At 44.2% G+C, this 23,556-nt stretch overlaps 1 protein-coding gene across 4 annotated transcripts in view; it reads left to right on the top strand.

The window, feature by feature from the left end:
- ulk4 (unc-51 like kinase 4) overlaps window positions 1-23,556 on the top strand; it is a 730,951-nt gene that overhangs the window by 480,125 nt on the left and 227,270 nt on the right. For all 4 annotated transcript variants that reach the window (XM_073072965.1, XM_073072962.1, XM_073072961.1 and 1 more), the window contains one exon: window positions 15,274-15,322. In XM_073072965.1, coding sequence (XP_072929066.1) covers window positions 15,274-15,322 — 49 coding nt within the window. The remainder of the gene's footprint in view (window positions 1-15,273; window positions 15,323-23,556) is intronic.

Below are 23,556 nucleotides of genomic sequence, written 5' to 3'. Positions count from 1 at the left end.
TCCGTACCTTCCCATTCTTCTTTGAGGCCACTACCATTGGGGACACAAAGGGGCTTTGGGACTCGGTGATGATCCCAGCTTCCTTCAACTTACACAAATGCTGCTGAACGTCCTCCACCTCTGCAGGAGCCAGTCACCGTGACCTTTCTCTGAACGGGGTATCCTCGGTCACCCGGATAGTGTGACAAGTGCTCTTGGAACAACCCACATCAAACTCGTCAGTGGAAAAGACCCCTTTCAGCTTCAACATCTTCTCTACCAACCTCCTCTTCCAACCCACAGGAACCGGGAGTCCCCAAAGTTGAATGACTCAGCTGTCAACTTTCCCCCTTTTTCCAATAGTTTCTCCCTGTCTTGTCTCACAGGGGCACTAGACATTACCATCACCAGGAACAAATGTGCCAGAGGCATCCCCCACTTGAAGGTGACCTCCCTCTTCATAGTGTTCTGGACAATCACTGCCATCCTGTGTTCCTGTACAACCAAAGGTTTCTGCAATTTGGGTCTCACCAATACCCCAGCAGGAAATCTCAACTCCCCCTTGTAGTCTTCCGGAGCATCCACTAAGAGGGCCTCATCCTCTGGCACTCTGGGAAATTTGGGGGTCCCCATCACTCTTGCTACTTCCCCAGCTCATGCCACCATTGGCTTCGACTGGGTGAACCACACAGTCCCTTGTTTAAATTTGGTATCGGGCCCAATGCTGCCACGCGCTTCCTCAAAAACAGCTCGAAACACCGGGTGCACGGACAATGTTCCCAGAAAGCTCTCACCTGTCTTCTCCTTGCAGGCACCCATGAGCCTCTTCACAAGAGGGGTGCTGGTCTCCACCAGAATTGAATCACCACCCTTCTGAACGGGGTCCAGACAAACCAGCACCAATGTATCAAGGACCTCAGACACTCTCACATCGGCCTTCAAGAACTCCAACTTCACTGACAAATAACCGTCGTATGGATAATGACTAGCACTAAGCACCCAGATCTCCAGTGCCCTGAATGGGTTAAGAGTAAATGCTTCAGATACTGGTTGTAAAACAAACGGTACAGTAACGTGTCCTGCAACCTGGTGTTGAGTATGGCTTTAGCATAAATACCCTCTATTCGTAGCAACACACTGGAGCGTGGTCCCACTAAGCCTTCAGGAATTGGGGCTTTTGCTTTCCTTGGTACATTGCTGGGAACGTGTTCCCCCAGTGAAACCTGGCCGTTCCCTTAGGGGATCCACCCCCCCATCAGTTCCATCACATGGGGGGGGGGTGGGTCACACCACTGACAATAGCCGAAACATGTCTGTTCTCAACTCTGCCACAATCTCCTCTACTGCTCCTCGGGGTAGGCTATCTGTGGTCACATCACCGTAGGGGACTACTACCGAGGACTGTACCCTGCTGACGGAGCCCTCCCACGCCTCTGCTGAATTCTCCTCTTCCCATACCTCTGATCGTCTCAACAATAGATGGTGGGGGTGGGGGGCGTCTTATGTGACTGTTGGAGACCCCTCACAATCAGGTCATGGGACTGGGCGCCCCTGGCTAACTGGTCCATTCTGAACTGATCCACCTCAGCCGCCTGAATGAGCCCTCTGCGCCGCAAGCAATTTAGCTGCCTCTCTGGCCGAAAAATAATAGCACAAAGCTTCTCCCCCTTCTCCTGACGCATGTTCTGAAACCCCACCATGAACTCCATTGGGCTTCCAGTCGGGCCAAAAGCATTGCCCAGTGCTTGCATGTAATTGACAGCTGTCACTATGGGATACCGCAACCTGGTGGCTCTCTCAACATCAGCAGCCCGCCCATTCAAACTTTCAACCAATCTCTGTTGCTTTACGTCATCAGAGCACTGTCACTCATCTAACAACTGAGAGGTCTGCTCTGCCCAAGTCTCATACTCCTACTTCCCCTTTAGGGTTGGGTGTAATTCCAGAGAATAGGCTGAGCCTACTATAGCTGGGAATTTGAACCTGGGCATTTTTCCATTTATTCGCTAGAGAGGTAAGGGCAGAAACTAACTCAGAATTCTCACTCTCCCCTGGGGGATGGGAACTAACTAAACATTCCAAATCTGACCACTTGTTCCCCTCACTCCTTAGAAATGATAGCACCCTGTCTATGAAGTCTCTGCCCCCAGCTACCGCTACGTCATCACTGGTCTGCATTAAAATGAGAGCTGTGCCTGCCATTTTATCAAACCTCCGCCCACGATCGCAATTTTAACAGTACTTAACAGGCGAATTAACAATTCATCTGGACTATGAATCTCTACCCCACTGGTTCATTGCTCAGGGTAATCACACAGCATCCAACAGAATCAATCCCGAACGTAGCCCCCACAATTGTAACCCTCAGCTTGGTTAATGGCTTAATCTAGGGGATGATAGCCCCCGGCCCGGCCAAACTTAAGAAATCTTGTTTGAGGTGAATGCTGTGCGATGTGTCTCCTGTTACAAATCAGTACCACGAAATAACAAACAGTACACAATATGCGATTAAACGATTGAGCTTTATAATTCTTAATTTGACTATGTGGTTAGTAAGGAAACAAAAAAAAGAAAAGAGCCCATTCTTATGAAACCGTCTAATGTGCAAACATTGGAGCTCACAATTCGTCCATTTGTTCCCGTCGACCTCCTCTGAGCTTAGCTGACCCACGCTCCTCAGTCCACTCCGTCTCGGGTGTCTACCAGCTCTCTCCATTCACGTCCTCTCTCTTCATTGCTCCCCGACAAAAAACCGTGAAATCCCTCTCCCAGACACACAAGAAAAAACAACATCCCGCTCATTGGCTAACATGCCCCGTTATCTCTAGTCATAATCCAAACATTGCTGCTACAGAGAAACCATTACCTCAGCGTTAGCAGGGAAACATTACAGAGAGGCCATTATGTTAGCAGTGAAACCTTACAGCGTGTTACAATATTATTTGAAGCATTTCAGAGATATCAACATATTCCACTAAAATGGTGATACTGCTTGCACGACGATTGTATTAGTTTCATTACATGTTGAAGGGACGTCATAGTTATTACGTGGAGTGTAAGTTTTTCACTCGCGTTATTACAGATTATGAATTGATGTTTTTGAAGTGGTCATTTTAATTTCAATGTTTCTTTGTCAGACTTTTCTTTGTACCTAAACATAAAAACACATAAAACATTATGAGGTGCATTTCCAATGTACCTTTATAATTTTTATAAAGCTATATCCACCCAGTGTCTGTAATTTCTTGGATATGGAACATGCACACACTTCTGGCTTGAAGTGCATCAAATGTGAACAAGCAGCAGCTCCCCCAACCCACATCTGAAACAAATATTGGGTTTTTGCACATGAAAATTACAAATGTAGGTTCTTCCTGCCAACTTTGCCATAACTTAACCATGTGGTAGCCAGTCCCATTAAACCAGTCATCCTCTGTCTCAACCTCCATCCTCCTCTCCCCCACCTTGTTCCATCAGTCCATCAACCCTCTCCTTTCCAGGCTCCACCTATCACCTGCCAGGTCGTGCTTCATCCCTGCCTCTCATCTCTTTTCACTCCCCTGATCTCAGTCTTGATGCAGGATCTCAACATGAACCATCCCTCTGTCCCCACAGTTGCTGCCTGGGTTCCTCCAGCTATTTGTTTTTGCACCATATTCCAGTATCTGCAGTTTCCCGTGTTTCTGCTTGTAAACGATGGCGCTATTGTAATGTCAGTACCATGGCTAGTACCATCTACCCTTGTAATATTGATCGGCGAGATCTGTAATTATTGACAAGTACCTTTATTGTCTCAACGAAAGAAGATGTGAACTTGCACAATCAATAGCTGTGTGCATACCTACCAAGTTTTCCTGGCCTTCCATAGGCAGTCAAACACAGAAAAGATATTACCAGTTAAAATGGAGTTTCTGCTGCTGGTTCACTTCGAATCTCCACAAGTCCGTGGGGCTCACATACACGATAGTTGTTCTCATACAGAGTTACCACTGCCAGCACACTTAAAGCATCTGCTTTTATATCCATTTCTTACCAATTCAAATATTGCATTCCACTGTCAGTGTCTGTAGATCATGTGTCTGACCTTTAACTCTGCTCCAGGCCGGCATCCATTTATTGCCCTCTTCCCAGTAAGTGGCAATCAGTAACTTGTGGCTCTTTGTTCTCAATCAGCTTGAATCACACAGAGCAACATTCACAAACCTGCATGTTATATCCAACCAAAGAACACCTCATAAATAACTCCTTATTTGGAAATGATCCTTAGTTCAGCAGATTACCTGAGGAATTATTGGGCCTTCTTTAAAACACAAATCAAGCCAAGCAAATAACACACAAAATGGAGAACGTAAAGCAATTCCACATAATGGCAGCCTCCATCTCCAAACATATGGCAGAAACAAAGACCATTAGTCCGTCTGCTCCCACTGTCCTTGATTCACCGATTTACAGACTAATTTTTCCTGTCCAACATTGGTCAGAAAAAAAGGTCAGTTAGTATAAAAGGCATTTTCATACCAACCAATTCTTGCTTGTTGACACAATCATCATCAATAACATTAACTTTCGTCAGGCTATTCTTTAGGAAATACCAAACAAATAATATGCAAGGTGCTTGAAGTGGCAGCTTTGGTGACAGCAATGTTAAAAGCATGTGCAAAATAAAGAACAGCAGATCTTTTGTGGAATGCAGATAGTGCTCATTCCTCAAAAAATTCCTCAGTTTAAGCACACAGCTATCAGAGATGCTGTTTCCAGGGAGATGCCCTTTAAATCCCATGAATTACCCTTCAGTGTGCAGTCAACTCCTGTTAAACATTTGGCTGATGGAAGGATAAAATTCTCATCTGAACTGCTCTTGTTGCTTCTTTATTGATCAGGTATTTTGACCCTCTGTAATTCTCGGTATGTATTTGCAAGAAAGTTAACCAATTTACTTGTGATTCCAAGTTTCTGAAGTTCTCTGAAAGAATGCATTTACAGCTGTCTATTTGGATTCTCTATATGGCAAGATACTGTTATGTTCAGCAGATGACTGAAATGCTTTGTGCTATGAATGGAATGAGCTAGTGAGTAACATATGCTACACATTCCAGAGCTCTTGATATTCCTCAATTGGTGATATCTTGTTGCATCTTGTTAGAAAAGACAAACTGCTTTATCAAGTGCTTAAAGTCAGTTATGCATATTGTGTCTTCTGTCCTGGAGCATATAATTGTGTTTTCAATTGCTGCCTGAGCTGCGAACTGTTGTAAATCAGTTTACAAAGCTGAAGAACTTTATCACTTTAAGTTTGTTTCTTTGTCATGTCATGAGTTCGTAGAAGATAGACTGGACTCTGTGACCAATAGAGTTCTTCAGGGATCAGTACTAGGACTATTGTTAAAAATAAACAGTCTGGATGGAAATCTACAGTAGGTGTACAAACACTAGAAAACCTGCAGATGCTGGAGATCCAAAGCGACACACACAAAATGCTGGAGAAGGGTCTAGGCTCAAACATCGACTGTTTACTCTTTTCAAAGATGCCTGAAGGAGGGTCTCAGCCCCGAAACGTCAACTGTTTTCTCTTTTCCATAGATGCTGCTTGCCCTGCTGAGTTCCTCCAGCATTTTGTATGTACAGCAGTGGGCTGATTAGTAAATATGTAGACAACACAAAAATTAGGCGTGATTGTGGTTAGTGTGAAAGGTTGTCAAAAGATACAGCAGCGTATAGACCTGTTAGAAATATAGGTGGAGAAGTGGCAGAATACCTCAGATGAGAATGAAGTATCACATTTCGGAAGGTCAAATGCAAGAGAAAATATACAGTAAATGGCAGGACCCTTAGGAGCATAGACAACCACGAGATCTTGATGTACATGATTTATAAATAAATAAGGCAAAATAAGTTGTATGCCATTCATTAGTCAGGACATTGAATATGAAAGGGAGAATATAAAACTCTAATAGGGTCACGTTTGCAGTATTGTGTGCAGTTCTAGTATAGACTGGGAACATAGGCGATATTTCAGGAGACACATGAAGATATTGGAGAGTGTGTGGTAGAGGTTCACCAGGATATTTGTTGGATTAGAGTCATAGGGTACTACAGCACAGAAGCAGGCCCTTGGCCCATCTAGTCTGTGCCAAAGTGATCTTCTGCCAATTCCATCTACCTGCACCCAAACCATATCCTTCCAAATCTCTCTCATCCATGTACCTACTAAAACTTCTCTTAGCTGTTGCAATTGAACCTGAATCTACCACTTCCATTGGCAGCTTATTCGATACTTGCATCACCCTCTTGATTTAAAGACATTTCCCCTCAGATTTCCCTTAGATATTGTACCTATCACCGTAAACATACGACCTCTAGTTCTAGTTTCATCCATCATTAGGGGAAAAGCTTGCATGTATTCACCCTATCTATACCCCTCATAATCTTGAATACAAGATCTCCCCTCATTCTGCTGTGGGAGGGGAAAGATCCAGTTTTCATGGTCCATGTGGGTACCAATGACATAGGTGGAATGAGAAAAGAGGTTCTGCTGATGGAATTTGAGCAGCTAGGGACTAAATTAAGTAACAGAACCTAAAAGGTAGGAATGTCTGGATTACTACCTGAGCCACATGCAAATTGGCATAGGGTCAAGAAGATTAGAGAGTTAAATGCATGGTTTAAGGATTGGTGTGGGAGAAGTGGGTTTGACTTCATGGGAAATTGGCACCAGTATTGGGAAAGGAGGGAGCTGTACCAATGGGATGGGCTCTACCTGAACCGTGATGGGACCTGCGTCCTAGTGAATTGTATAACTGGGGCTATGGATAGGGCTTTACTAAATAGTAGGGAATGGGTTCAACAGATTGGAGAAGTATGAATAAAGTAAGAAAAGAAAAGTGTGGATAAATATAAAGAAAACAACAAAAGATAAAAAAGAGAAAAGTAAATGTGGAGTGAAGAAAGTCAAGTGCAAAAGAGTAAAAGATTATAAGATTTTAAAAGCACAAAGGGTACTTTATTTGAATGCCCATAGTATTCAAAACAAGGTCAGTGAACCTGTGGCTCAAATCAGTACAAAGAGGTATGATTTAGTGGCCATTACAGAGATGTGGTTGCAGGTTGGAGAGGATTGGGAATTAAAAATCCAAGGATATCAGGTAATACAGAAGGATAGGCAGGAAGGTAAGAGAGGTGGGTGGGGTAGCTCTTAATTAAAGATGAGATCAGGGAGATAGTGAGAGACAATGTTGGATTCAGTTGGCTATTTCATCCTGAAAGCATAATGATTAGAAAATATTAGCTATAAGACAAATATGAACAAACTTGGGTTGTTTTCTCTGGAGCATCAGAAGCTGAGGGGCAATGAGATAGAAGGTTATAAAATTATGAGAGGCCTAGATACACTATTTTTCCCAGATTTGGAAGCATAAAATATTAGAGGTTAGATGTTCAAAGTGAGAGGGGGGCGTTTAAAGAGTAAACACGAGGAAATCTGCAGATGCTGGTGGAACACAGCAGGCAAAGGGTCTCAGCCCGAAACGTCGACAGTGCTTCTCCCTATAGATGCTGCCTGGCCTGCTGTGTTCCACCAGCATTTTGTGTGTGTTGTTGGGGGGAGTTTAAAGCAAGTTTTTTACACAGTAAGTGGTAGGTACCAGGAACACACTGCCAGGGAAGGTACTTAAGCTGATACAATAGCAACATTTAAGAAGCATTTAGACAGACACATAAACAGGCAGGGAATGGAGGGATACAGATAGGATTAGTTTGTAATTGGACCAGACATGTTGGTCCAAAGTGTTTCTTCCAGTGGTGTATTGTTCAGTGTTGATTGTAATTTTTTTTTTGCTTTTATTTTTAGGTTGTCATTGTGTCCCATTATGCCAATAATGGCAGAAAGTTTTAGTTAATAGAATCACAAGGGAGGCAAGAAAGCAAACGCAAACTTAAATGGGGGAATGAATTTTGGTGTGATCCTGTGGATAAGGGAGTTAGTCAGTTTTACAAAATGACCTGTTGCTGAAGGGCTCCTGAAATTTTAGATATTTTTTAACCATCATTTGATCTTCAAACTGAATTTGAAGTAACATCCAAATGTTGTTTTCAATGAGGGTAAACTCTAAGTATAAAGCACCTCAGGAAAGGAAATTTGTTACTTTAATGTAGCTTTACCAACTTCCAAAAACTACTTAGTAAACTAGTAGCACTCTGCAGCAGCAGTTAGATGGGGTAGTTCACCGATGAATTATATAAATGACATAAATGTATTAATGACATAATGTCTTATCTACTTATAGGAAAGGCTATTGTAGGTAGAATTTGTCCTTTCGAATTTGTATAATTTAAGTCTTGGCTGACATGGATCATCTATGGCAACATTGAGAAACTGAGTAAGTGTGCTTGGAACATAATGTGTACATGGTTACACATGAAGGGCATTGCTTTCAAACCGCTTTACCATTGACCTTTGGTATTTCCAAAGAATAATATGTTGGCTACCATCTCTCCCTAACATGGCTTCATCTATCTCATTCAATAATGTTGTGCCTCTGGGTATGTGTCTGCCACCTCCAATATAATATAATACTGCCACCAATATCGGAGTTATCTCCAGAGGATTGACTGCAACAAATATAGTATCTGAGTCAAGTACAAAGTACAACCTTCACTGTGACATATGACAGCCAAATAGTATGCTGGTCAGAGTTTTATCTTCACAAATGCTTCCCATTTGGCATTGGACTGTCTTTGAGTGCACTGAATTCCTATTCTAGTGATTTTATTCAGACAAAGGTTTTGATTTTGTTGAGAATAAACAGCACCAAACTCTTATTTCAGTTTCTTTAAATTGCTTTGAAGTTCTTGTATTTTATTCATCGGGAGATCTCCAGATACATTAGCTTATACTGTTTTTATTACAGTGCGGAGTAATGCGGAGGTTGTGAAATCCCATAAGAGAAAAGAGTATGTGCTATTTTGATTACTCATGTGCATTAGTTGGCTGTATTAATAAGAAGAGGAATTTTGAAACTTCTGATTCAGAGTCTGGGGTAAAACACAGTTTGTCTGACCACAGATGCATTATTTTGCAAAAACAGATTTAGAAAATATCATTACTCTGTGAATTAAATGCAAATCTCTGTTGAAAATCAGACAAATTCAAAACTGGTGGTTGGATGTGCCACTTAGATATACGAATCTACCCGATGTGGTCTTCTGCTCCTGTAGCCCATCTATTTTAAGGTTTGACGTGAATTCAGAGATCTCTTCTGCACACCACTGATGTAACTTTAATAAATCAGCCATTTGCTATGCTTCAAGATAGATCAGTTGACAACCTTCTCATTTTAAAGGCAATGAAGGCAAAATATGATAACCAGGCAGGAGAAAAACAGGGGAGCAAAATTAGCTGGCCAGCATAGTTAGTTTCAAAGATTTTGCTGCAGTTTTTGCCAAACAGAACAGGGGATATACTGAGGAAAAATTTCTGTAGTCAGAGTGGTGAATCTGTGGAATTCTTTGCCGCACAAGAATTGTGGATCTGATGATGAAATGGTGGAGCAGACTCAAAGGGCCAAATGGCCGACTTCTGCTCCTAGATCTTATGGTCTTGTATACTCTCAGTGGCCACTTGGATACAGGAATGAACCCGATGTGGTCTTCTGCTGCTGTAGCCCATCTATTTTAAAGTTTGTTGTGAATTCAGAGATCTCTTCTGCACACTACTGATGTAACACATGATTATTTGAGTTACTGTTGCCCTCCTGTCAGCTTGAACCAGTCTGCCCATTTTCCTCTGACTTTTCTTATTAACAAGGTATTTTCACCCAGAAAACTGCCGCTCACTAGATTTTTTTTGTTTTTCACACCATTCTCTGTAAATTCCAGAAACTCTTGTGTGTGAAAATCCCAGGAGATCAACAGTTTCTTTATTCATTGCTGCCACATGATTAAATATTTGCATTACGAGCAGGTGTACAGGTGTACCTAATAAAGTGGAGACTGAGTGTAATTGCCATCCTAAGAGAAATGGCTTCTCAATGCAAGCTGCAGGTTCAGTACCCATTATCTGAAATTCCATAATCCAAAATATTTCTGAGTGCTGACATGACATCACAGATGTATTCCTAGAATTAATTATCACGGTAGCCTTGGTTTGTTAAACTGAAAATATGAAGTCAAAAGTGACAAGCTTTTTATCATTTGAAAGAAAGTTGCTTGAAATTCAAACCCATAACAGTATATTATCTAGATTGTTTTATAGTGCTCTAGAAATTCACCTGAAATTCACTCTAGAAATACTCCAGCAATCTGTTGGAGTAACTCAAGGGGTCAAGCAAAATCTCAGGGATGAAAAGAATTGCAGACATTTTGGGTTGAATTCCTGCATTAGAACTGAGAGAAGAGAGGTGAGATGGTCAGTATATAGAGCAGAGGGAAAGGGTAAGACTAACACCCAGGGTGATTACTGGACTGGAAGATGATAGGCAGTTTGTGCTGTGTAGGGATGGGAGTGGGGAGATTTTAGCAGGTGAATGAGAGATAAAGGCAGACAAAGAAAAAAATAAAAGAGGTACAAATAAAATAAGATGTGGAGGGGACGAAATGAAAATTGGAGATGGCTGCAGAAACAGATTGGAGAGTTTAAAAGGAGGAACACAAAGGGTTGCCAGTATTGGAGTCTGGTAAGTAGAGGAGGTAATAATGGGAACATTAGGGAATAGGTGAATGGCAGATGGAACAGAACCAAATAAGGGAGGGAGAGGTGATGAAGAAGCCTCGGGGTGAACTATGTGTGTAGTGGGTGGTCTCTATAGTGGGATGAATGGAACTATGAGGGGAAGGGGACAAAGATGGGTGATAGGCAGGGAGAGCTGAAGGAAGCTCTGAGGAAAAGGGGACAACAGTGAGAAGACCTGAGGAGGATTGAGTGGAACCTGGGTGGGGATGGTCAAAATTAGATAATCCTTCCTTCAATCATTCCTTGCGCCCCATTTCTAGCCCTCCCCATTCTTTTTCCCTTGTTCTAAGATGATGAGGGGCATTGATCGTGTGGATAGCCAGAGGATTTTTCCCAGGGCTGAAATGGCTAACACGAGGGGCATTGTTTTAAGGTGCTTGGAAATGGGTACTGAAGGGATGTCAGGGGTAAGTTTTTCACACAGAGGGTGGTGAGTGCGTGGAATGCACTACCGGCGGCGGCGATGGAAACGGATACAATAGGGTCTTTTAAGAGCCTCTTAGAAAAATAGCTTAGAGCTTAGAAAAATAGAGGGCCATGCGCTAGGGAATTTCTAGGCAGTTTCTAGAGTAGGTTACATGGTTGGCACAACATTGTGGGCCGAAGGGCCTGTAATGTGCTGTAGACTTATATATTCTATGTTCTATATTCATTCCAGTCCTGGTCCTTTAACTTTTGAGACTTTCTCTCAAATCCTCCTCCAGTTCCACTATTATCCATCCTCCTCTCCCTTCCCCTCCTGATTCCATACACCAACTACACACATAGTTTACCCACATGCTCCATGGCACATGCTCTGCCATTCGGCTCTCCCCTAATGGCTCCCATTCTTGTGTCTTTTACTTATCAGCACTTGTAGCCTTCTGAATTCCTGCTTACCTTCCTCCAAAAGCTGTTTCTAACCTTCTCTCACCACTTACCCCACCTCACTCCATTTACCTCAATCTATCACCCAGCTACTACTGTCTCCCAACTCCACCTCCGCTCACCTCCCCTGCCTGGTGCAATCTGCAAGTTATCCCTCATTCCTCCTCAGTGTACCAATTATCTCGGGCTCTTGTCCCACCCCTCCCCGTCTCCACTCTCAGATGATGCAGTGTTGCAATCTGAAATGTTCAGTTTCTTTCCTCCCAAAGATTCTGTGTGACCTGCTGAGTTCCTCCAGTAGATAGTTTGTTCCACCAGAATTCAGCACCTTGTGTCTCCATAGATTGAAATTGTTTCCCAGGGATTACAGTCCCTACAAATAAGGAATCTCATTGCACACTGCCGATAAAGTTATCTAATCTGATCTAATAAAGGAGTTTAGACTAGTCAATTGAAACAAATATATTTTATTATTACTAGATTATAACCCTAATATAATGTCTTTAATTTACCTATTCTCCACCAACACCATCCCTTAATCTGAGTACTGACCAAATCTCATGACCCACTTTGGGACTCCTGACAGAGACCTCCATCTGAATCATCTTCTTGTATTAGTGAATTATATTATTTCCATCCTCACATAGGTTACCTCACCCTTCCCGATACTAATCTCCGTACTGGTTCCCTCACCATTGCGCTCCCATGGATTGAAAGGAGCTGCAGAAACTTGTGAACTCAGTCAGTTCCATCATGGACACCTTCACGGAAAAAATGCCTCAAGAAGGAGGCACGCACTCAATAATTCAGGAACAGCTGAATGCTTTAGCATTTTTCGAGCTAAAGATAAGGGACTATGTTGTTCATCTTAGGAGTGTTGTGTCAGCCAATCAGGATGGTGGAATTGGGAGAAGATTCTAGAGAGCACTGGGCAGAGAGGTTTTGATGATGGACACTAGTGTGGGTAGAGGTCGTTTTGGCGGGTGCTGGGAGGAGACAGATAAGAGGCATTGATAGTCAGAGGCTTTTTCATATACACACACGTAATGTAATTCTGTGTTTTCACAGAGGGAGTGGTTCGGCTGTGCCTTCCAAAGTCCACAATAATTTTCTTTGTCTTCTCTACATTCTTTTTACACCAATTCACCAGCCGCTCAACTTCCTCTCTATACTCCACATCGTCATCATTCTTGATAAGGCCAACCATTGTTGTGTCATCCGCAAACTTGATGACACGGTTTGAGCTGGATCGTGCGACACAGTCATGAATCAGTAGTGTGAACGCAGAGGGCTGAGCACACAGCCTTGGGGAGCTAGAAATTCATCTCAGCTCGAAGGGGCATGTGGACTAGTCAATGCTATGAAAGGTGGCTTGGTGTTTCTTTCTTTCCTGGGCAAAGAAGTAGAACTTCTCTGGTTCCATGTCAAGCTTTGCATGCAATCAGTATTTTTTGAAGGTCTGCACACCAGGACAGAAGTCGGTGCCATTGCTTCACAGCTCCAATGACTGAGCTTCAATCCTGACCTGCAGTGCTGTCTGTGTGGAGTTTCTATATTCTTCCTGTGACCACGTGGCTTTTCCCGGTGCTCTGATTTCTCTGCAAAGACTTGGGAGTTGGCTAGTTGACCGCTGTAAATTGAGTGTTGGTGTGTGACAGAAGGCCCAGCTGTTGATGGACACGTGGGAGAGGTGGTTACAGAGGAATATGTGTGGCATTGGACTGAAGGGAAAGCTCTGATGACTGGCATATACTCCAGGCCATGTAGCCTCCTTCCATAACAAAATGTAATATGAACATCATCCCCATCCACCTAGCCAGATGGGGTTGTGCTGGGGAACTGAATTAATGTTTTCATCATCAGCCGCAAGCTACAGCTGCTTGGATGTTTAGACATTTTAGACCCCCATATTATGAAAAGGCCTTTCTGTATAATACCATTTTCTAATTCCTTTGGTATGTCCAATGCTTGAGCATTAATTTTATTTTTGTTAGCATTGTTTCGGCTAATGTGTATGCAATGAGATCTCACAGAAAGCAACAATTGAAGTAACCTTTTATATAGTTTCCAAATGGAGTTGTTATATATGTAACACTCTGGTTAATATTTTTACTGTTATGCTGTAGGTATTTCGTTTTAGCAGTTCTGTAAGAGCAGGCTATTCTGCCATTAGCACTTTTTGAGCTAAAGATTAGGGACTATGTTGTTCATGTTAGAAGTGTTGTGTCAGCCAATCAGGATGATGGAATTGGGAGAAGGTTCTAGAGAGCACTGGGTAGAGAGGTTTTGGTGACGGACACTAGTGTGGGTTGAGGTCGTTTTGGCAGGTGCTGGGAGGAGACAGATGAGAGGCATTGATTGTGAGGATAGTCAGAGGCTTTTTCCCAGGGTTGAAATGGTTGCCACAAGAGGGCGCAGGTTTAAGGTGCTGGGGAGCAGGTACAGAGGAGATGTCAAGGGTAAGTTTTTTACTCAGAGTGGTGAGTGAGTGGAATGGGCTTCTGGCAACGGTTATGGAGGTGGATACGATAGGGTCTTTTAAGAGACTTTTGGATAGGTACATGGAGCTTAGTAAAATAGAGGGCTATAGTTAAGCCTAGTAATTTCTAAGGTAGGGACATTTTCGGCACAGCTTTGTGGGCCAAAGGGCCTGTATTGTGCTGTAGGTTTTCTATGTTCTAAAATGGTTGAGGACAATGACCCTGTTGCACAAGGTGCTTTGTGCAGATGAATGGCTTCAAGGAGGAAAGACCAGTACTCCTGTGGGGGAGCCCATTTGTTTGAGATGGATTTTGAGCGATATTTGGAAGGTAGTGTGTGCTTTCACGCACTCCAGCACGTGAGTTAAAGACAACTTCAAGATGAGCTCCAACTTATGTGCACATCTGGACTGGGTTAACTGTAATGGGCCCTTTTTATTTTTTTCTTCTCTTTTTCCTATTAACTGTTCAATAAAGATGAAATTGGTAAATATACTTTCTTTATAATTGTATGCAGTGTATAATCTGTTATTTTTTTGCTGACAGGTGCAAGTGGGCAGCATTTACACAGTATTCGCTCAGATTGGGTGGGGTCTGTGTGGTCGAAACATCCCGGTGTTTCAGGATGGGAAACACCAGTCTGGTGGGACCCAAGTCATATTTACCCTAGATGTACAGAGTTTACCACAGAACAGTACAGCACAGAAACAGGCCTTTTGGCCCTTCTTGGCTGTGCCGAACCATTTTTCTGAGAAAGGTGGTGTTCTCACTGCTGAGCGCATTGCTTTGTTAGCAAGGGGCTAACCAACCATGTTTCCAGAAATGCCTGGTAAAAAGGGGTTTCATATATCTCTTGTAAAAGAATTGTTCTATTAGCATATCTTAAATACCTCATTGCAAAACCAGGTTTTTATCTCATTTACAGTTTGTACTTTGTTTACATTTTAATCTTGACTGATTTTTCACCCATTGCTGGTGCTACAGTATGTTTTGACTTACTAACTTTGATCAATAAGGCATGCAGTAAGTCATTTCTAATAAACTCTGGCATTGCTCACTTTTATTAGGTGTGTAGAAGCTTAATTACAAGCTGCTCTAGTAACAGGTCAATGCTCTCAATAGAACACCCTTTCATTTCAGCAGCAGTTTAATGTACCTTTAATGAAAATGAAGCTATTTACATCTTGTCATTAATATAATGCTAATAATTTTCATTTTCAGATTCATTGAAGAAAGTCAAATTGTGCCCAATATTTTCCAGATTATATTGGTGAGTTCCAGATATTTTCTCATTTCAGTAATATATAACCTTACGTGCATGGATTTAAGATGACCATTTTTGAAGAGGCAGGTTAAATACATGAGTGGGGAAGTTAAAAACTAAACTGCTGGAGGAAGTCAGCAGGTTAAGCAGAATCTGTGACAGCAAAGAGATGGTCAACATTCTGGGTCAAGGCCCTGCATCAGGACTGATGAAATGCTGGTAGAACACAGCAGGCTAGGCAGCATCTATAGGGAGAAGCGTTGTCGACGTTTCAGGCCGAGACCCTTCGTCAGGACTAACCGAAAGGAAAGATAGTAAGAGATTTGAAAGTAGTGGGGGGAGGGGGAAATGCAAAATGATAGGAGACCGGAGGGGGTGGGATGAAGCTAAGAGCTGGAAAGGTGATTGGCAAAAGTGATACTGGAGAAGGGAAAGAGCTGGAGAAGGGAAAGGATCATGGGACGGGAGGCCTCAGGAGAAAGAAAGGAGGAGGGGGAGCACCAGAGGGAGATGGAGAACAGGCAAACAACTAAATATGTCAGGGATGGGGTAAGAAGGGGAGGAGGGGCATTAGCGGAAGTTAGAGAAGTCAATGTTCATGCCATCAGGTTGGAGGCTACGCAGCCGGTATATAAGGTGTTGTTCCTCCAACCTGAGTGTGGCTTCATCTTGACAGTAGAGGAGGCCATGGATAGACATATCAGAATGGGAATGGGACGTGGAATTAAAATGTGTGGCCACTGGGAGATCCTGCTTTTTCTGGCGGACCGAATGTAGGTGTTCCACGAAATGGTCTCCCAGTCTGTGTCGGGTCTCGCCAATATATAAAAGGCCACACCGGGAGCACCAGACGTAGTATACCGCACCAGCCGACTCACAGGTGAAGTGTCGCCTCACCTGGAAGGACTGTCTGGGGCCCTGAATGGTGGTGAGGGAGGAAGTGTAAGGGCAGGTGTAGCACTTGTTCCGTTTACAAGGATAAGTGCCAGGAGGGAGATCGGTGGGAAGGGATGGGGGGGAGGAGTGGACAAGGGAGTCGCGTAGGGAGCGATCCCTGTGAAAAGCAGAAAGGGGGGGGGGAGGGAAAAATGTGTTTGGTAGTGGGATCCCATCGGAGGTGGCGGAAGTTACGGAGAATTATATGTTGGACCTGGAGGCTGGTGGGGTGGTGGGGTGACTCTCACAGCTACCTGGACTATTCCTCTTCCCACCCTGTCTCTTGCAAAATTGCTATCCCCTTCTCACAATTCCTCCGTCTCCGCCGCATCTGCTCTCAGGATGAGGCTTTTCTTTTCAGGACCAAGGAGATCTCTTCCTTTTTTAAGCAAAGGGGCTTCCCTTCGTCCACCATCAACTCTGCTCTCAAATGCATCTCTCCCATTTCCCGCACATCTGCCCTCACCCCATCCACCCGCCACCCCACTCGGGATAGGGTTCCCCTTGTCCTTACCTACCACCCCACCAGCCTCCGGGTCCAACGTATAATTCTCTGTAACTTCTGCCACCTCCAACGGGATCCCACTACCAAACACATTTTTCCCTCCCCCTTTCTGCTTTTCGCAGGGATCGCTCCCTACGCGACTCCCTTGTTCACTCGTCCCCCCCCATCCCTTCCCACCGATCTCCCTCCTGGCACTTATCCTTGTAAACGGAACAAGTGCTACACCTGCCCTTACACTTCCTCCCTCACCACCATTCAGGGCCCCAGACAGTCCTTCCAGGTGAGGCGACACTTCTCCTGTGAGTCGGCTGGTGTGGTATACTACGTCTGGTGCTCCCGGTGTGGCCTTTTATATATTGGCGAGACCCGACGCAGACTGGGAGACCGTTTCGTGGAACACCTACGCTCGGTCCACCAGAAAAAGCAGGATCTCCCAGTGGCCACACATTTTAATTCCATGTCCCATTCCCATTCTGATATGTCTATCTATGGCCGCCTCTATTGTCAAAATGAATCCAAACTCAGGTTGGAGGAACAACACCTTATATACCGGCTGGGTAGCCTCCAACCTGATGGCATGAACATTGACTTCTCTAACTTCCGTTAATGCCCCTCCTCCCCTTCTTACCCCATCCCTGACATATTTAGTTGTTTGCCTGTTCTCCGTCTCCCTCTGGTGCTTCCCCCCTCACTTTATTTCTCCTGAGCCTCCTGTCCCATGATCCTTTCCCTTCTCCAGCTCTGTATTACTTTCGCCAATCACCTTTCCAGCTCTTAGCTTCATCCCACCCCCTCCGGTCTACTCCTATCATTTTGCATTTCCCCCTCCCCCCTCTACTTTCAAATCTCTTACTATCTTTCCTTTCGGTTAGTCCTGACGAAGGGTCTCGGCCCGAAACGTCGACAGTGCTTCTCCCTCTAGATGCTGCCTGGTCCGCTGTGTTCTACCAGCATTTTGTGTGTGTTGTTGTTTGAATTTCCAGCATCTGCAGATTTCCTCATGTTTGCTCAGGACTAATGAGTTGGAATCTCTCCTTCTTGCCCTCAGACCCCTCTCCCACTACCCCAAATCCCTCATTTCATCCTTCCATTCAACTTCTCTTTTATAACCTGACAGAAAATACTTAATCATCCAATTTCTGTTCTTGTTGGTAGAATGAGGCAATATTTCTGAACTAATAATACTTCTTTCAAGCATGATACAAAAGTCATTCTTATAATGGCTTAAACTATCAAATAGCTATGGACCAAGAAGATAACTAGAGAAACAAAGGAGAAAGTTAGGAAGAATTTCTGTTTCTCAAAGTCGTAGGAGCAATGGGGCACTTTGGCATATGGCTTTAAAGAAAGGATAGTAGCCAGACCTTGCTGATCTGTGACAACCACTCACTTACAGTCAATAGGGAAACTATGCTGAGTTGTACTTGGTTGTGCTAATATTGGAAATTCAGATTTTAGTCCTTAAGAAAGTCTTTTACAGTGACTTACCTCTTCCCCTGGTTACGACAAGGTCTGTCCTTGTGAACTGTTCATAAGCCAGACAGTTCCCAAGTTAAAAATTTGACCACAAACGGAGTATACAGGTTGCAGAAGATATTTACACCCCTAAAACAACCGGAAAATCTATCCTGCCAGATGCTTGTTCAGGTGTACAGGTGTACATAAGTCTGCTATTCATTACCCAGGCAGGACCTGAAATCTTTTTCTCTTAAGTTGGCCTTTGTTTTTTTCAAACCAAAAGAGCAGAGAACTTGCTTTACGTAGACTTACATAGTTTCCAGTATTTTCTCCAACTTTCCACACTCTGTTTGAGAGCCTCATGACGTCAGCCAGTAGAGCACGAAAGGTTTAAAAAGAAGACTGCCGTATCCAGCGGGCAGTGGAGAGAGTGCTAGGGCCTTGGCTCAACAGGCTTAGATAATAACGGGACAAGGCAAAGTAGGAAATATGTGTGTGAAGCCAGTTTTCTGTGCTCAGTGTCAGATGTGGGAGGTCCTGGAATCTCCCAGCCTCCTGGATGGCCATATCTGCATCCGGTGTGTTGAGCTGAAGCTCCTGAGGGACCGAGTTAGGGAACTGGAGATGCAGTTCGATGACCTTCGTCTGGTCAGGGAGAGTGAGGAGGTGATAGAGAGGAGTTACAGGCAGGTGGTCACACTGGGACCACGGGAAGCAAACAGGTGGGTCACAGACAGGAGGGGGAAGGGCAAGGGTCAGGTACTAGCGAGTACCCCTGTGGCTGTACCCCTTGACAATAAGTACTCCTGTTTGAGTACTGTTGGGGGGACAGCCTACCTGGGGGAAGCAGCAGTGGCCGTGCCTCTGGCACAGAGTCTGGCCCTGTGGCTCAGAAGGGTAGGGAAGGGAAGAGGAAGGCAGTAGTGATAGGGGACTCTATAGTCAGGGGGTCAGACAGGCGATTCTGTGGACGCAGGAAAGAAACTCGGATGGTAGTTTGCCTCCCAGGTGCCAGGGTCCGGGATGTTTCTGATCACGCCCAAGATATCCTGAGGTGGGAGGGAGAACAGCCAGAGGTCGTGGTACATATTGGTACCAATGACATAGGTAAGAAAAGGGAAGAGATCCTGAAAACAGACTACAGGGAGTTAGGAAAGGAGTTGAGAAGCAGAACTGCAAAGGTAGTAATCTCGGGATTACTGCCTGTGCCACGTGACAGTGAGAGTAGGAATGGAATGAGGTGGAGGATAAATGAGTGGGATTGGAGCAGGTGGCAGGGATTCAGATTTCTGGATCATTGGGGCCTCTTTTGGGGCAGGTGTGACCTGTACAAAAAGGACGGATTGCACTTGAATCCCAGGGGGACCAATATCTTGGCAGGGAGGGTTTGCTAAGGCTACTGGGGAGAGTTTAAACTAGAATTGTGGGGGGGTGGGAACCAAACTGAAGAGACTGGGGAAGAGGAGGTTAGCTCACAAATGCAAAAAGCTTGTAGACAGTGTGAGAGGGAGGATAGGCAGGTGATAGAGAAGGGACGTGCTGAGACCGAAGGCTTGAGATGTGTCTATTTTCATGCAAGGAGTGTTGTGAACAAAGCGGATGAGCTTAGAGCGTGGATCAGTACTTGGAGATGTGATGTGGTGGCCATTACAGAGACTTGGATGGCTCAGGGACAGGAATGGTTACTTCAAGTGCCGGGTTTTAGATGTTTCAGAAAGGACAGGGAGGGAGGCAAAAGAGGTGGGGACGTGGCACTGTTGATCAGAGATAGTGTCATGGCTGCAGAAAAGGTGGACACCATGGAGGGATTGTCTGTAGAGTCTCTGTGGGTAGAGGGTAGGAACAGGAAGGGGTCAATAACTTTACTGGGTGTTTTTTATAGACCGCCTTTTAGTAACAGAGATATTGGGAAGTAGATAGGGAAACAGATTCTGGAAAGTTGTAATAACAGAGTTGTCATGATGGGGGATTTTAATTTCCCAAATATAGATTGGCTTCTTCCTAGAATGAGGGGTTTAGATGGGGTGGAATTTGTTAGGTGTGTTCAGGAAGGTTTCTTCACATAATATGTAGATAAGCCTACAAGAGGAGAGGCTGTACTTGATCTGGTATTGGGAAATGAACCTGGTCAGGTGTTAGATCTCTCAGTGGGAGAGCATTTTGGAGATAGTGATCATAATTCTATCTCCTTTACAATAGCATTGGAGAGAGATAGGAGCAGACAAGTTAGAAAAGTGTTCAATTGGAGTGAGGGGAATTATGAGGCTATCAGGCAGGAAACTGGCTTAAATTGGAAACAGATGTTTTCAAGGAAAAGTGGCAAATATTTAGGGGATATTTGTGTAGGGCTCTGTATAGGTACGTTCCAATGAGACAGGAGTTATGGTAGGGTACAGGAACCGTGGTGTACAAAGGCTGTAACAAATCTAGTCAAGAAGAAAAGAAAAGGAAGGAACTTACGAAGGAAATTAGGAGAGCCAGAAGGGGCCATGAGAAGGCCTTGGCGGACAGGATTAAGGAAAACCCCAAGGCATTATACAAGTATGTGAAGAGCAAGAGTATAAGACGTGAAAGAATAGGAACTATCAAGTGTGACAGTGGGAAAGTGTGTATGGAACTGGAGGAAACAGCAGAGGTACTTAATGAATACTTTACTTCAGTTTTCACTATGGAAAAGGATCTTTGTGATTGTAGTGATGACTTTCAGCAGACTGAAAAGCTTGAGCATGTAGATATTAAGAAAAAGGATGTGCTGGAGCTTTTAGAAAGCATCAAGTTGGATAAGTCGCTGGGACCAGATGAGATGTACCCCAGGCTATTGTGGGAGGTGAGGGAGGAGATTGCTGAGCCTCTAGCGATGATCTTTGCATCATCAATGGGGATGGGAGAGGTTCCAGAGGATTGGAGGGTTGCAGATGTTGTTCCTTTATTCAAGAGAGGGAGTAGAGATAGCCCAGGAAATTATAGACCAGTGTGTCTTACCTCAGTGGTTGGTAAGTTGATGGAGAAGATCCTGAGAGGCAGGATTTATGAACATTTGGAGAGGTATAATATGATTAGTAGTAGTCACCATGGCTTCGTAAAGGGCAATAAGTGCCTTATGACCCTGACTGAATTTTTTGAGGATGTGACTAAACACATTGATGAAAGTAGAGCAGTAGATGTAGTGTATATGGATTTCAGCACGGTATTTGATAAGGTGCCCCATGCAAGGCTTATTGAGAAAGTAAGGAGGCATGGGATCCAAGGGAACATGCTTTGTGGATCCAGAACTGGCTTGCTCACAGAAGGCAAAGAGTGGTTGTAGACGGGTCATATTCTGCATGGAGGTCGGTCACCAGTGGAGTGCCTCAGGCATCTGTTCTGGGACCCCTATTCTTCGTGATTTTTATAAATGACCTGGATGAGTAAGTGGAGGGATGGGTTAGTAAGTTTGCTGATGACACAAAGGTTGGAGGTGTTGTGGATAGTGTGGAGGGCTGTCAGAGGTTACAGCGGGACATTGATAGGATGCAAAACTGGGCTGAGAAATGGCAGATGGAGTTCAACCTAGATAAGTGTGAAGTGGTTCATTTTGGTAGGTCAAATATGATGGCATTAATGGTAAGACTCTTGGCAGTGTGGAGGATCAGAGGGATCCTATGGGTCCGAGTCCATAGGACGCTCAAGGCAGCTGTGCAGATTAACTCTGTGGTTAAGAAGGCGTATGGTGTGTTGGCCTTTATCAATTGTGGAATTGAGTTTAGGAGCTGAGAGGTAATGTTGCAGCTATGTAGGACCCTGGTCAGACCCCACTTGGAGTATTGTGCTCAGTTCTGGTTGCCTCTCTACAGGAAGGATGCGGAAGCCATAGAAAGGGTGCAGAGGAGATTTACAAGGATGTTGCCTGGATTGGGGAGCATGCCTTATGAGAATAGGTTGAGCGAACTTGCCCTTTTCTCCTTGGAGCAACAGAGAATGAGAGGTGACCTGACAGAGGTGTACAATATGATGAGAGGCATTGATTGTGTGGATAGTCAGAAGCTTTTTTCCCCAGGGCTGAAATGGTTGCCACAAGAGGACACAGGTTTAAGGTGCTGGGGAGTAGGTACAGAGGAGATGTCAGGGTTAAGTCAGAGAGTGGTGAGTGTGTGGTATGGGCTGCTGGCAACGGTGGTGGAGGCGGATATGATAGGGTCTTTTAAGAGGCTTTTAGATAGGTACATGGAGCTTAGTAGAATAGAGGGCTATTGTTAAGCCTAGATATTTCAACTTTGTGGGCCGAAGGGCCTGTATTGTGCTGTAGGTTTTCTATGTTTCTATAACCCCAGTGTAATCCAAATCATGGATATCTCTCCCTCAATGTCGCAAAAACGAAGGAACTGGTTGTGGATTACAGGAGGAATGGAGACAGGCTAACTCCTATTGACATCACTGGATCTGGGGTTGACAGGGTAAACAACTTTAAATTCCTCAGCATCCACATTACCGAGGACTTCACGTGGTCTGTACACACCAGCTGTGTGGTGAAAAAGTCACAACAGTTCCTCTCTCACCTCAGACACTTGACGAAGTTTGGTCTGGGCCCCAAATCCTATGAACTTTCTACAGGGGCACAATTGAGAGCATCCTGACTGGCTGAATCACTGCCTGGTATGGCAACTGTACCTCCTTTAATCGCAGGACTCTGCAGAGAGTGGTGCAGACAGCCCAGTGCATCTGTAGATGTGAACTTCCCACTATTAAGGACGTTTACAGAGACAGGTGTGTAAAAAGGGCCCGAAGGGTCTTTGGGGTTCCGAGTCACCCCAACCACAATCTATTCCAGCTGCTACCATCCTGGAAAATGTACTGCAGCATAAAAGCCAGGACCAACAGGCTCCAGGACAGCTTCTTCCACCAGGCATCAGACTGATGAACTAACACTGATTTGAGTGTATTCCACGACTGTTCTATTTATTATAAATCATTATAAATTACTATGATTGCTCATTGCACATTTAGATGGAGACGTAACGTAAAGATTTTACTCCTCATGTATGTGAAGGATGGTAAGAAATAAAGTCAATTCAATTCAATTCAATCTTTCAGTAGTTGTCACTGAGAGACACTTAGATTTTCTCTCAGCACTGACACCACCTAATGCAATGCTGTGGTTGGTGTCAACTACTTACTGAGCTGGATGACTGACAGCCCCAAGAGAGCGGTGTTCATTCATTGCTTTCCCAGGCTCAGTCTACCAGCAACATGCCAGCACGAGGTTATTCTGTTTGAAAATGGCTGGTTCTTACTCCTGAGTGCCCTTGACAGCCTGTGAGACTCACTATCCTGACCTGCTTCACACATTGTCAAACTGTCAAAG

Source organism: Hemitrygon akajei, chromosome 20 (genome assembly GCF_048418815.1).
Source record: "Hemitrygon akajei chromosome 20, sHemAka1.3, whole genome shotgun sequence".
NCBI lineage: Eukaryota > Metazoa > Chordata > Chondrichthyes > Myliobatiformes > Dasyatidae > Hemitrygon > Hemitrygon akajei.
This window is presented reverse-complemented; position numbering and strand designations above follow the sequence as displayed.